Source organism: Salmo salar, chromosome ssa08 (assembly GCF_905237065.1).
Source record: "Salmo salar chromosome ssa08, Ssal_v3.1, whole genome shotgun sequence".
NCBI classification, from domain to species: Eukaryota; Metazoa; Chordata; class Actinopteri; order Salmoniformes; family Salmonidae; genus Salmo; species Salmo salar.
In genome coordinates, this window is record NC_059449.1 from 19,210,256 (window position 1) to 19,225,191 (window position 14,936).

The 14,936-nt window shown below is 43.3% G+C and overlaps 1 protein-coding gene and 2 non-coding genes across 3 annotated transcripts; all 3 read left to right on the forward strand.

Moving 5' to 3' along the window:
* Positions 1–4,051: 4,051 nt before the first annotated feature.
* Positions 4,052–4,267, forward strand: LOC123744316 (small nucleolar RNA U3). Its single transcript, XR_006770895.1, has one exon. It is a non-coding gene; the product is annotated as a small nucleolar RNA U3 (small nucleolar RNA).
* A 525-nt stretch (positions 4,268–4,792) lies between these two features.
* On the forward strand, positions 4,793–5,008 carry LOC123744317 (small nucleolar RNA U3). Its single transcript, XR_006770896.1, has one exon. It is a non-coding gene; the product is annotated as a small nucleolar RNA U3 (small nucleolar RNA).
* Positions 5,009–5,572: 564 nt separating this feature from the next.
* vps37a (VPS37A subunit of ESCRT-I) lies at positions 5,573–14,863 on the forward strand. Its single transcript, NM_001140227.1, has 12 exons — positions 5,573–5,974; positions 6,448–6,522; positions 6,850–6,967; positions 7,191–7,291; positions 7,597–7,798; positions 8,200–8,270; positions 11,937–12,064; positions 12,705–12,763; positions 13,214–13,282; positions 13,557–13,700; positions 14,134–14,250; positions 14,490–14,863. Exons 1-11 carry the CDS (start codon positions 5,865–5,867, stop codon positions 14,212–14,214), a joined length of 1,158 nt encoding a protein of 385 aa, NP_001133699.1. The 5' UTR covers positions 5,573–5,864; the 3' UTR covers positions 14,215–14,250; positions 14,490–14,863.
* The last annotated feature ends 73 nt before the right edge of the window (positions 14,864–14,936 follow it).

Genomic DNA, 14,936 nt, shown 5'->3' on the forward strand with positions numbered 1-14,936 from the left:
TAATTTATAAAACCTCTGTCCTCCACGATCAAAAATGGCTGGAAATCAGTGGCAATCTTTTAGCCAGTGCAATATCAATTTGGCCTTGTTTTGCTACAGACATAGACTTTGCCATAAACTGGTCCATAGAAGACTGCGTTGCTGTGGGTCGTGGAGTAGGCCTACTTGACTGACCACGTGTGGAGGTGCTGGCTCCACCACTATCACTAGCAGGCCGCTAGTTTCTCGAAGCTCCGCTACAGCTAGCTTCACAGTTGGGTGCACTGTTCGCATATGCCGGTGTAGGTTGTGCATAGAACCGGCTTTATATGAGATTTTTGTTGTTGCAAATTCTACACTGTGCTCTAACATTGTCTACATTATTAAAATGCATCCAAATGCTACTGTGCTTCCGACTCATTTTCCAGCAGTTGTTTTCACAGCTGTCCTTCCTCTCTCTCCTCGGCTGCTAAGTGTGTGACTGTGAGTGAGTTGGCTCAGCCCTCCCTCACGCATCTTTGGTTCATTGGTTGACACTGTGTCTGATTGACAGGAACAACAGATGAGGCTGTTAGTCTAAGCAGACAGTCAGAATGAATGTGTGCGCTTGAGCAGTTAAGCCTATATTATTTTACTTCTTTTTTTGTTTTTTGAATTAGTTAACTCTGTTCATTTAAATCTTTTGATTCTTTTATTTTTTTATAAATAGATTTGGCTCTTCTGATATGCGAGCCGGTTCCTAATGTTCACCTACAAGAGCCGACTCTTAGAGCCAACTCGTTGGCGAACGACCCATCACCAGAATATGATCAGAGTGGTGCACTCTTAATCTTGTTAAAGTGAAAATTAAACAAACATTTCATAGTATTACATTGATGCAATAGTTTAATAATGTCATTTCAGCGCTGTTATTCATCTTTGATGTTGCGCTGGAAAAAGACTCTTCATCTATTTCCATTCATCATAGCGATGATGTCGACAATGCCAACTTTTCAGCTGCAGTACAACTCTACTGAACAGAAAGATAAACAACATGTGAAGTGTTGGTCCCATGTTTCATGAGCTGATATAAAAGTTCCCAGAAATGTTCCATATGCACAAAAAGCTTATTTCTCTTAAATTTTGTGTACAAATTTGTTTAAATCCTTATCAGTGAGCATTTCTCATTTGCCAAGCGAGTCCATCCACCTGACAAGTGTGGCATATCAAGAAGCTGATTAAACAGCATGATCATTACATCTTGTGCTGGGGACAATAAAAGGACACTCTACAATGTGCAGTTTTGTCCCACAACACAATGCCGCTGATGTCTCAAATTTTGAGGGAGCATGCAATTGTCATGCTGACTGCAGGAATGTCCACCAGAGCTCTTTCCAGAGAATTGAATGTTAATTTCTCTACCATAAGCCACCTCCAACGTTGTTTGACAGAATTTGGCAGTACATCCAACCGGCCTCACAACCGCAGACCAGGTGTAACCACACCAGCCCAGGACCTCCACATCCACATCCAGCTTCTTCACCTGCGGGATCATCTGAGACCAGCCACCCGGACAGCTGATGAAACTGAGGAGTATTTCTGTCTGTAAAAAAGCAATTTTTTTGGGAAAAACTCATTCTGATTGGCTGGGCCTGACTCCCCAGTGGGTGGGCCCCTGCTCAGTGAAATCAAATTGTATTGGTCACATACACATATTTAGCAGATGTTATTGCAGGTGTAACGAAATGCTGTTGCGCCTTCTTCACCATGCTGTCTGTGTGGGTGGACCATTTCAGATTGTCAGTGATGTGTATTCCGAGGAACTTGAAGCTTTCCACCTTCTCCACTGCGGTCCTGTCGATGTGGATAGGGGCATACTCCCTCTGCTGTTTCCTGAAGTCCACGATCAGCTTCTTCATTTTGTTGACGTTGAGGGAGAGGGTATTTTCCTGACATCACTCCGTCAGGGCCCTCACCTCCTCCCTGTAGGCTTGTCATTGTTGGTAATCAGGTCTACTACTGTTGTGTCATCTGCAAACTTGTCATGTGAAATCCATCGATTAGGGCCTAATTTATTTATTTAAATTGAACAATTTCCTTATATGAACTATCACAGTAAAGTAGTTTAAATTGTTCTAGTTGCGTTTATATCTGTGTTCAGTATAAAACAATAAATATACTGCTCAAAAAAATAAAGGGAACACTTAAAACAACACATCCTCGATCTGAATGAAAGAAATAAACTTATTAAATACTTTTTTGTTTACATAGTTGAATGTGCTGACAACAAAATCACACAAAAATAATCAATGGAAATCGAATTTATCAACCCATGGAGGTCTGGATTTGGAGTCATACTCAAAATTAAAGTGGAAAACCACACTACAGGCTGATCCAACTTTGATGCAATGTCCTTAAAACAAGTCAAAATGAGGCTCAGTAGTGTGTGTGGCCTCCACGTGCCTGTATGATCTCCCTACAATGCCCGGGCATGCTCCTGATGAGGTGGCGGATGGTCTCCTGAGGGATCTCCTCCCAGACCTGGACTAAAGCATCCGCCAACTCCTGGACAGTCTGTGGTGCAACGTGGCGTTGGTGGATGGAGCGAGACATGATGTCCCAGATGTGCTCAATTGGATTCAGGTCTGGGGAATGGGCGGGCCAGTCCATAGCATCAATGTCTTCCTCTTGCAGGAACTGCTGACACACTCCAGCCACATGAGGTCTAGCATTGTCTTGCATTAGGAGGAACCCAGGGCCAACCGCACCAGCATATGATCTCACAAGGGGTCTGAGGATCTCATCTCGGTACCTAATGGCAGTCAGACTACCTCTGGCGAGCACATGGAGGGCTGTGTGGCCCCCCAAAGAAATGCCACCCCACACCATGACTGACCCACCGCCAAACCGGTCATGCTGGAGGATGTTGCAGTCAGCAGAACGTTCTCCACGGCATCTCCAGACGGTCACGTCTGTCACAGGGCGCCAGTGGCGAATTTGCCAATATTGGTGTTCTCTGGCAAATGCCAAACGTCCTGCACGGTGTTGGGCTGTAAGCACAACCCCCACCTGTGGACGTCGGGCCCTCATACCACCCTCATGGAGTCTGTTTCTGACCATTTGAGTAGACACATGCACATTTGTGGCCTGCTGGAGGTCATTTTGTAGGGCTCTGGCAGTGCTTCTCCTGCTCTTCCTTGCACAAAGGCGGAGGTAGCGGTCCTGCTGCTGGGTTGTTGCCCTCCTACGGCCTCCTCCACGTCTCCTGATGTACTGGCCTGTCTCCTGGTAGCGCCTCCATGCTCTGGACACTACGCTGACAGACACAGCAAACCTTCTTGCCACAGCTCGCATTGATGTGCCATCCTGGATGAGCTGCACTACCTAAGCCACTTGTGTGGGTTGTAGACTCCGTCTCATGCTACCACTAGAGTGAAAGCACTGCCAGCATTCAAAAGTGACCAAAACATCAGCCAGGAAGCATAGGAACTGAGAAGTGGTCTGTGGTCCCCACCTGCAGAACCACTCCTTTATTGGGGGTGTCTTGCTAATTGCCTATAATTTCCACCTGTTGTCTATTCCATTTGCACAACAGCATGTGAAATTTATTGTCAATCAGTGTTGCTTCCTAAGTGGACAGTTTGATTTCACAGAAGTGTGATTGACTTGGAGTTACATTGTGTTGTTTAAGTGTTCCCTTTATTTTTTTGAGCAGTGTATATTATCTAACGTATACCACTGGGTTTTTCAGCCAATGGTAGTAGTCGCCCAACAACTGAGCAGTCTCTGGTAGGTACCTCCCATTATTTCATTTTAGCCAACTAGAGAATGTATTCTGTGAATCTGGGACATATGTGGTTTCAGTGAGCCAGTAAATGATATTATATGTTTATGAACTGTTACTTTACATTCAATACTATGTGATAGCTGATATATATATTAAAAAAAAGGTCAATAGTAAGGTATGACTTGCTGCAACGTGCTGCTGCATCGCGCTCTGCATACAGTGAGAAGTGAGGGAGGGAGCTGTGAAAACCGTCAGTCAGAATGACAGCTCCAACATTCCCTACCCTTGCACGCCCGTTAAGGATTTAAGACTATACTTTCAGGGATCATTTCTATAGTTCTTGACTTGAGAAATGTGTTTCTAAAGTGTTTGGTCTCGCTACCCACGATGATGAGATGCGATATTCCCTTCTGAGCGCGAAGCGGGCTTTGAGTAATGATTCAGTTCATCCGCTTTCTGCCATTGATGACCGTTCTTTGTTTCCTTGTGGAGCATTGAGGGAGGGAATATGATCAGAGTGGTTAGCTCTAAATATTGTTAATATTAACTTCTATGGTATATGTACTGTACTCCAGGTTATTACATAGATTATCACCATAACACCGTTGGTTTCAATACTGTTTCATGTTCCTGTTCTCAGCCTTGCTATGACGCTGTATAGGAGATATGTCATTTTAATCCAGTCAGAACTCTACTTTTTCAATTACATTTCATTTCTACATTTGATTTTCTTGTATTTTCTCTATTGTGGGGCATTGACTTTTTCAGCCAATGACAAGTCCCCTAAAAACTGCAATCAGTACCTTCTGGCACCTCCCTCATTTGCAAAGTTCTATTGTGGAGCAACTTGAAAATGTATTTTGAGAAGCTTTCTTGGGCATAAAACACGACAATAACGGATTCCATATGTGACCTATTGATGAAAAGTAGCCCGATAAACATGATTTCGGCCACGTGGTCCTATAGTGTGCTCTTTATACGGTGGGAAACCGTTAGTCAGAATGACACCTCCAACATAGGCTACCCTCGCTCGCCCTCAACTTCATTAAGACTATACTTTCAGGGATCATTTCTATAGTTCTTGACTTGAGAAATGTGTTTCTAAAGTGTTTGGTCTCGCTACCCACGATGATGAGACGCGATATTCCCTTCTGAGCGCGAAGCGGGCTTTGAGTAATGATTCAGTTCATCCGCTTTCTGCCATTGATGACCGTTCTTTGTTTCCTTGTGGAGCATTGAGGGAGGGAATATGATCAGAGTGGTTAGGCTTAGTCTGTGTAAATAAAACAATGATACTAATCATAACTAGTAAGTATAAATTATATGTGATGTTAATAGTAGGTGGTATAGTAACGTTTATGTGCCGGCTGTTATCATGGTATGTACTTTATCATTAGGCTTATATAAGAGTGAAACCATGCTATGTAATCTTTCACTAGGTCATGATCAAGTAACGTCAACTTAATTAGAGGTGCAGTTCTTAAATCTTCTAGAGTACTTATTCCCCTATTGCCCAATCGATGTTCTTTGTAGTGACAGTAGAAACCAGAGGAATGCTGTGGTACAAACTGTAAAAACGGTGACGTCATCGAAGTATGCGCATTGACCTCTCAACTCCTGATGCGGAGAATGTATAAAAAAAATTAAAAAAAAACATTACTATTATGTTACATTTGTTAGAACAATTTTATTCCTTTTAAATATATGTCACAGTATAGTTATTTTCCCGAAAAAATATTTGTACATTTACCTTCCTAGTTTCTTTGTGTACAGTGAGGTAGTACGCAAACTACTTAATCATGCTCGTACACAACGAAGGTTGTTGTCTTCCTATTATCCGTTTGTGTGCTCGGTAGCTACTAAGCTTACCAAGAATGACAGTGCCAAATGTGGATAAATGCTTCAAGCGGAGAAACTGAATAGTTATTTTTTTACGACCATCTAAGATATGCCATACCGAAAGTTATCGCTGTGCAAGTAGCTAGCGAACATTGGCTACATCTCGACGGGGTTTTCTCCTTCCCTTGTCTGTCTCGTCTGTTCTTGTTGAGGCTGGATAGTGATTTATTAATTCATTAGCTAGCTAGTTAAATTCAAGCTCGTGTCCAGCCAGAATAGGATGAACTGGCTTTTCCCCTTATCCAAGGGTTCCGGACCTCTCCCACCTCTCAATAGCTTGCAGCAACAAAGACAACGGCAGATCGAGTCTCTCAAAGCTGCCCACTCCAGGTAAATCAACATCACGTACTAGCAATGCTAACTAGCTAGTTATGGCTAGCTACGCGGCTTGCCGGCCTTGATAGCTAGCTAAAGTATTTGCTACTATTTAAAGCGTTGTCACGAGGCGTAATTAGTGTGTATCGTGCGAGCTAACGTTAGTGCCCGGTATCGCAACACCGACAGTTGATGGGACTAGGTCAGATTAAAGTATTATGTATTGTTTACAAGTAACATTAGAGAGAGGTGCCTCTCAGCTCTCTTCTAGATATTCAGCCTAACTTTATAGGTGACATAATTGTAACGTTATTTAACTAATATGAACAATGTCTAATGTATACATGTATGTCACTATCTTTTTCAATATTCTAGCGAGCTAAATACGTTTTGGATTGACGTGTTGGCACCTTTCAAAGTATTGTGTGTAAGGTGGATAAACTGGTTTGTATCTTAACGTTAAATGTTTCGGGTTTCTTCTCCTACAGCTTAGCAGAGATCCAGAAAGATGTGGAGTACAGAATCCCTTTCACAGTCAACAACTCAACCATCAGCGTCAACATGTGAGTGAGCTGCACGTTTACAGAGTTAGCATTAACAGATGAATACATGCTTACGTTTTAGCATCAACATATGAGCATGTTGTCCTATCAGTGTCAACGCATGTGTAAACCCCAATAGCTCATCCTGCCATTGGTTTACAGTACAGCTAGGTTAATCTTCCATTTACCTGGCTATGTCTGACTTGTTGATTATTTCTTGCAGGATCAATAGGACTCAAACCCTCAGAACTCATAGGCTACTATCACTTTCAATGACTTCTCTCTCTACCTTCCTCCCCATCTCCCCCTCGCCCCCCTATCTCCCCCTTTTTTTCTCTTCCTCTGCAGCTTGCTTCCGCCTCAGTTTCCCCAGGAGAAACCAGTAGTCAGTGTGTACCCTCCAGTAGGACATCACCTGGTAGACAGCAACAATGGCACCATGGTTACCAGCCCCCTCATTACCAATGTAAGTCCTTCTCAACTAGGTCTACGTCAACAATACAAGAGACAAGGGAAGCAAAATCTGTGGTGATGTGAATGGTAACCATTTAATGTTTTTCTCTAGGTATTTATACTTGTTTCGTTACTAGTTCATTGTCTGTATAAGGGCAGGTGTTGACATGGATGCAAATATCTGGTATTCATGTGCTTGTCATGAAGCTAACAGGCCTATGTTAATTTGTTCTCAGTTTGGAATGCACTCGGATCTGGGCAAAGTCATCCAGAGTCTCCTGGATGAGTTCTGGAAGAGTCCACCGGTCCTGACATCTGGCCCCACCGGCTTCCCTTAGTCAGTACCACACACACACACACATAACATATCATCATGTTTTTTCTTTGTTGGCCCTTGAAGGAAAATTCTTTGGGTTGCATGTAATACGCAATGAAAGGACGATCAAAAGGTGTAAGAAGTCACATGAGACAGCCATAATAACTGCCATAGCTTTACAGTGAAGGATACAAGGAGGCAGAAAGACTAGCTCAGTGACTAGTGTCATTTAACTGAGTCCAGTTTCTTCACAAAGGGAACCCATTCTCACCAGCTTTCTGTTTCTCCCATCTTTCCTCCCTACCATCTCTCTCTCTGTGGTGCAGTAACATGTACAAGCCGTCGGGGATGCCTCCCTACCCCACACAGAGCTTCCACTACGGGCCGCGCCCCGTGGGCCCCACCCCGCCCCCCATGCCCCACGCGGGTGTAGAGGGAGCTCACGGTCACGGCCCTCCCTGGGCAGCAGCCCCTGTCTACGGCCTCATCACCGACCTGCCTCTCCCCGTACCCACCGCAGACTCCCAGGTAAATGCACTACCCAGTAGATATCTGGCTAATACCGACATAATACCTAAATGTATAAGTTAAGGAGACTATTTGGCATGCAGTTTAGACGCCTCAAGAGGTTTAATGTAGCAATGTTTCATCAGGACAGACAAATACCCACAGACTGACCTGTTCTTCTAGTTAGAATCATTGGGGGCATCTATTATATTTGTATTATATTATACTTTATTTTCAAAACACCTCACCACCAGCCCTAAGCACACAATACCCTAACAACTGTTGCCAGGCACTGAGGCCTGTCAGTCACCTGCGGACTAGAGCTTCTGTACTGGAGTACTGCTGCGATGGTCAAGTGCTTAGCTACTTGTTTTATGTGTTGGTTAGCTACATAAGACGTGATATCACTCTGTCTGCAACAGGCTGGGTTGAACGGCCACATGTACAAGATGCCTGAGATTCCTGAAACATTTCCTGAGCTGTCTGAAATGAGGTATGTGCATTCTGCCACTGGAGTTTAATACGTCGCCCACTTTTTGGGCCGTTGAGTCCAAATGTAACGCATGAGGACACGACTCCAAGAAACGTTTAGATATAATGATATGTGTATAGGTTTCAGTGGAGGCTGGTGGGAGGAGCTATAGGAGGACGGGCTCATTGTAGTGGCTGCAATGGTATCAAACATATGGAAACCACATGTTTGACTTCGTTCCATGAATTCCATTCCAGCCATTTCAAGTAGCCCGTCCTCCTATACCTCGTCCCACCAGCTTTCACTGATAGACATGTAAATAATTGACAGCCATTGATCAATCAGGGATATTCCATCTTGTTTGGAAAATAAAGTTCTATTGTATTCCAATTCTGAACCTTCACGTTTGGGTTCCCATCTGTTAATCCCACATCAACCTACATATTAGCGCTTTGCTCTCCCATGTTTGAGTTATTTATTTTTACAGGGACAACGTTTCAGTAAAAGTGCCAGTTTAGCCAGCCGACTAATTTTCAACCGCAGTCCCTGGGCAGGTTATTAAAAGCAATGACAATATCAATACAGACAAACAATGAGCATTAAGCACATCCAGAGCAACATAGGACAAGCAACACATAGCATGCAGAAAGAGCAACATATAACAAGCAACAGGCAGACAGAGCAACGATAGGACAAGCAACACGTAGCACGCAGACAGAGAAACATATTAACAAGCAACACGTAGCACATAGACAAAGCAACATGGGACAAGCAACACGTAGCACGCAGACAGAGAAACATATTAACAAGCAACACATAGCAAGCAGACAGAGAAACATATTAACAAGCAACACGTAGCACGCAGACAGAGAAACATATTAACAAGCAACACATAGCACGCAGACAGAGAAACAGAACAAGCAGCACGCAGACTGAACAACAGAACAAGTAGCATGCAGACAGAGCAAAATAGAACAAGCACCACGTAGCACGCAGACAGAGAAACGTAGAACAAGCAACACGTAGGATGCAGACAGAGAAACATAGAACAAGCAGCACGCAGACAGAGCAACATAACACAGAAAGCAACTAAACAAAATATGTAAAAGCAACAGTGTTTCCACACCTCACAAGCTACAGACAACATGGAACGAGGCAATACAAAGGTAGGGATTATGTTCAAGTCTGATTGGCCTTTACCCACGTCTTCATGTATTTTGTGAAGGAAGGTGTGATAGGTGGTGCAGTTGTTTGTGTCTGATTGCAGTATGTTCCAGACATGGGAAGCTCTCACAGAGAACGCAGATTGACTAAAGGTGCTTTTCCTTAGGGGAACTATACAGTCACCTCTCATGGCGGACCTTGTGGATCTGCTGCCATGGGCTTTGGTTTTCTGTTTAACAAAAGTACTGAGTGGAGGAGGAGCCAGGCCATTTAGGATCTTGAATACAAGACATGCGTCGGTGTATTGCACAAGATTTTCCCAACTCAGGAGCTCATGCTTTCTGAGGATGTAACAGTGATGATGGCTATTGGGCTTCCTATCAAGCACTTTGAGAGCCTGTTTGTAGACACTGAATAGGTTTTAATGTTGTACAGCAAGCTTGGGCCCAACTAGTCAAGCTGTATGTTAAGTGGGGGAGTATCATAGATTAGTACAGTTTTTCTACCTCTAGTCAAACAATTTTGCATGAATTGCAAATTAGCTAAGTTGAATTTGGTTATTTGAGTTACCTTGCTCACCTACTTTTTAAGAGAGGTTGGAATCAAGTATGATTCCAAGGTACTTAAAATCGGATACCAGGTGGAGCTTTTCCCCTGACACAGACATCTGGCTCAGCAGCATCAGTTGTCCTCTTTGTGAGGAACCTGCAGACTGGTTTTTTTTCACATTAAGATGCAAACATGAGTCACTGAGCCACTTTGTAACCTGGACCATTACAGTAGTGAGTTCTTGTGCAGCTTGTTGTTTGCTCTTTGCATGCACATATATCACTGTATCATCTGCATACATTTGAACTTCAGACCCAGTACAGACAGAAGGCAGACCATTAACCTCTCTAGGCAAGGTGGGACGAAATCGTCCCACCTACGTAACAGCCAGTGGAATCCCGTGGCGCGTTATTCAAATACCTTAGAAATGCTATTACTTCAATTTCTCAAACATATGACTATTTTACACCATTTTAAAGACAAGACTCTCGTTAATCTAACCACACTGTCCGATTTCAAAAAGGCTTTACAACGAAAGCAAAACATTAGATTATGTCAGCAGAGTACCCAGCCAGAAATAGACACCCATTTTTCAAGCTAGCATATAATGTCACATAAACCCAAACCACAGCTAAATGCAGCACTAACCTTTGATGATCTTCATCAGATGACAATCCTAGGACATTATGTTATACAATACATGCATGTTTTGTTCAATCAAGTTCATATTTATATCAAAAAACAGCTTTTTACATTAGCATGTGACGTTCAGAACTAGCATACCCACCGCAAACTTCCGGTGAATTTACTAAATTACTCACGATAAACGTTCACAAAAAACATAACAATTATTTTAAGAATTATAGATACAGAACTCCTTTATGCAATCGCTATGTCCGATTTTAAAATAGCTTTTTGGTGAAAGCACATTTTGCAATATTCTGAGTAGATAGCCCGGCATCACAGGGCTAGCTATTTAGACACCCACCAAGTTTAGCCCTCACCAAAGTCAGATTTACTATAAGAAAAATTTGATTACCTTTGCTGTTCTTCGTCAGAATGCACTCCCAGGACTTCTACTTCAATAACAAATGTTGGTTTGGTTCAAAATAATCCATAGTTATGTTCAAATATCCTCTGTTTTGATCGTGCGTTCAAGACACTATCCGAAGTGTAAAGAAGGGTGACGCGCCCGACGCATTTCGTGACAAAACATTTCTAAATATTCCATTACCGTACTTCGAAGCATGTCAACCGCTGTTTAAAATCAATTTTTATGCCATTTTTCTCGTAAAAAAGCGATAATATTCCGACCGGGAAACCGTGTTTACGTTCAAAGAGAGAGAAAATAAAAACATGGGGTCGCCTCGTGCACGCGCCTCAGTCTCATTGTCCTCTGATAGACCACTTACCAAAGGCACTAATGTTTTTCAGCCAGGGGCTGCAAAGACATGATTCAGCTTTTTCCCGGGTTCTGAGCGCCTATGGGAGCCGTAGGAAGTGTCACGTTACAGCAAAGATCCTACATTTTCAATAAAGAGAGTCAAGAAGCCCAAGGAATGGTCAGAAAGGGCACTTCCTATACAGAATCTTCTCAGGTTTTTGCCTGCCTTATGAGTTCTGTTATACTCACAGACACCATTCAAACAGTTTTAGAAACTTTAGGGTGTTTTCTATCCAAAGCCAATAATTGTATGCATATTCTAGTTTCTGGGCAGTAGTAATAACCAGATTAAATCGGGTACGTTTTTTATCCGGCCGTGCAAATACTGCCCCCTACCCTCAACAGGTTAATGTACAGGCTGAACAGGAGGGGCCCCAGTATTGACCCTTGGGGCACGCCCACATCATAGCTGTGAGTGGGCGACAGCTCATTGCTCACTCTGACACACTGGGTTCTGCCTTCAAGGTATGATTTCATCCATCTGTCCCACCATATCCCTCTCTGACTGACTGTGTGTGTGTTGTCCCCAGTGTGTCCCAGCTGAAGGACATGAGTGAGCAGGAGGACGTGCTGCTGGAGTTGTTTGTGTGTCTGCCCCAGCTCAAACAGGTCACCACTGACAAGGAGGAGCTGGTCAACAGCATCGTGGACATGGCCAGTGAGTCTCCCTACACACTAGTGGTGGTTGCTAAACTTGACTGGGCAGTGGGTGACACTCTGTATAGCCAAAGCCTTTAGTGTTTTCTTGTGACCCACCATGTACACACAAACAAATGCTAGAGCAAGGACCATGGCTATTATAAGCTTCCAGTCATGCTAACGCTAGTTAGCAATGGCACCAGAAACGACCTACAACTCCCTTCAAACTGCACACAGAGACATAACATTGTTATTCATGAGTTCATCTGACTCAGTAAGGAGATGAAGCACTACTATCCCAGGAGCCCAAAATCACAAACTGTCCCCGGAGAGCCCAAATGCTCAAACTGTCCCCGGAGAGCCCAAATGCTCAAACAGAGAGCCCAAAATCACAAACTGTCCCCAGAGAGCCCAAAATCACAAACTCTCCAGAGAGCCCAAATGCTCAAACTGTTCCCAGAGAGCCCAAATGCTCAAACTGTTCCCAGAGAGACACTTTTGGTGTCAAGCTCATAATCTCTATGGTTACACAGATCCTCAGTCAGTTCATATGGGCAGGTAGTGAAATGAGTGTGTGCTAGAAAGTGGGGAAGTGTTGAAGCTGAGTTCACTGCTGCCCTGGGACACACACTGACATGTCTTGGTCATCTCTCTCCCAGAGAAGAACCTGCAGCTGGAACCTCAGCTGGAGGGGACGAGACAAGAAATGCTGTTCAAGGTGAGAAAGGTTTTTATTTAACCTTTAACTAGGCAAGTCAGCTAAGAACAAATTCTCATGTACAATGACGGCCTACTGGGGAACAGTGGGTTTAACTGCCTTGTTCAGGGGCAGAACGACATATGTTTACCTTGTCAGCTCGGGGATTCGATCTAGCAACCTTTCGGTTACTGTCCCAACGCTCTAACTACTAGGCTACCTGTCGTTGAGTAATACACACTCACTGGCTAATGAATGCAGAAGGTCCTCTGCGATACGTTAGCAATCACACTCTACCTGTATGAATGTCTCATGACAACTGTCAGTTTGTTACTAACGTTATAGCTGATACCAACTTGTACCATTGAGCCAAGTTGAAATGTTGGTCGGGATCAGTCCTACTGCTATAGATTGCTGTAGACGGTATATTGTGTTGTGAACGCTACTTGTTCTTACTTGTTGTGTTGACAGTACGAGCAGCTAACCCAGAACAAATCGGCCTTTGAGACCAAGATGCAGAGACAGCATGACATCAGTGAGGTGAGGTGTTCCCTGCACTAAACACACACGTGATGATCAGATGTTTTCAAACCTCGAAAGTAGATCAATATTGACTATGACCCAGGCCATGAGTTGTATTATTCGCTGCTCATCTTGTCCATGTTTTTGGGTTTGAAACATATACAGATTATTCACAACACAGCTGATGTTGTGGGGTGTGGATTTGGCTTGACGTCAGAGTCCATTTTGAGGTTTGAAAACAAAAAAACATTGTTTTTTAAGTGTCATCCTATGAACTTGTGTTGTTCTCCAGAGCTGCAGTCTGAGTGCCCTGCAGGCTCGTCTGAAGGTGGCAGCCCACCAGGCGGAGGAGGAGTCAGAGGAGACGGCCGAGAGCTTCCTGGAGGGCAAGACGGACATCGACGACTTCCTGGCCAACTTCATGGAGAAGAGGACGGTAAACTGAACTAACTGTCAAAAAGTCAAGTCAACAAGCTGACAGAAAGTAATGGAAGACTGATACCAGCACACTGCAGAATTCTACCTCAGATGTACTTTTCAACATTTCAACACGTCTTTGTTGTCAAAACGGTGGTAGCATTCTATCGTGTGGGGATGGATATGTCTGTCTTTTACCAGTAACTGAACTAGCAGAGTTAGAAGAGAAGGATCATAACATAGTCCACGAATAAAGAGCCGGGAAGCATTGAGCTGTTGTGTATGGAGACTGTCTAAACATCTCTGTGGTAATATGAACAAGGTGTACTGCAACAAGTCAACAACCAGGAAATGGGATTCTATGTAAATACAGTCTGTTACACAGTAGTCAATGTTTGATTTCATGTGTGTGTGTGTGTGTGTGTGTGTGTGTGTGTGTTCTCGCTGTACAGCTCTGCCATAGCAGAAGGGCCAAAGAGGAGAAGCTGCAACAGTCCATCAACACACACGGACAGTTCCCCAGCAGCCACTGAGCCCCGCCCCCTTCCCCTCACACATGTTTATAAAAGGTAAACACACTAACGCCACTCTGTTGGGTGAAGTACATACTGTACCAAAGGGTTTATGGAATCTGACCTTAAAGGGGCAATCTGAGATTCAAACAACTACAAAGCATTTTTTTTTGGTAAACAACTGGAGAAGTGTATCCTCTCACATTCATAGATGTAGCTATGGATGCAAGGACTGACTATACTTGAGATCAATGATGGGTTGAACAATGTTCCATTTTTGTCTTACTTGATCATAGGCTGCATTTCTTCTCTTCTCAACTATGGAGTTTTATCTACCAGCAACACACCCCTAAAGAGACGAGAAGCACATCTTGGTGTTGATAGAGGCTAAGAAGCAACCATTGTGGTATGAATTGTAATCCTGAACTAGGCTTTTGAACTCATTTCAGTATACAGTTTCCAGTGATGATGATGGTTTGGGACTTGTCTCATACATACGTACCTACTTGAATATGGATGATGAGTTTGCTAACGCTGCCGAACACCCAACTACGATGGATACTGTATTTAAATAATGTTAATAATAGCCTTTATTATAATCAAAGACACCTTGTACTATGTTATTTAATTTCTTTAGGTTAATAAACCATTCAGAACATTTGTTTACTAAGAATTCCCGATTTATAATTTTTTCTAACATTAAAATCTGATGTGTGTGTGTGTACTGCATTTCAGTGTGACTG

Coding starts and splice junctions, on each gene's coding strand:
- vps37a (NM_001140227.1), top strand. CDS start 5,865: ATGAACTGGCTTTTCCCCTTATCCAAGGGTTCCGGACCTCTCCCACCT. Junction 5,975..6,447: donor CTCAAAGCTGCCCACTCCAG/GTAAATCAACAT, acceptor CTTCTCCTACAG/CTTAGCAGAGATCCAGAAAG. Junction 13,701..14,133: donor ACTTCATGGAGAAGAGGACG/GTAAACTGAACT, acceptor CTCGCTGTACAG/CTCTGCCATAGCAGAAGGGC.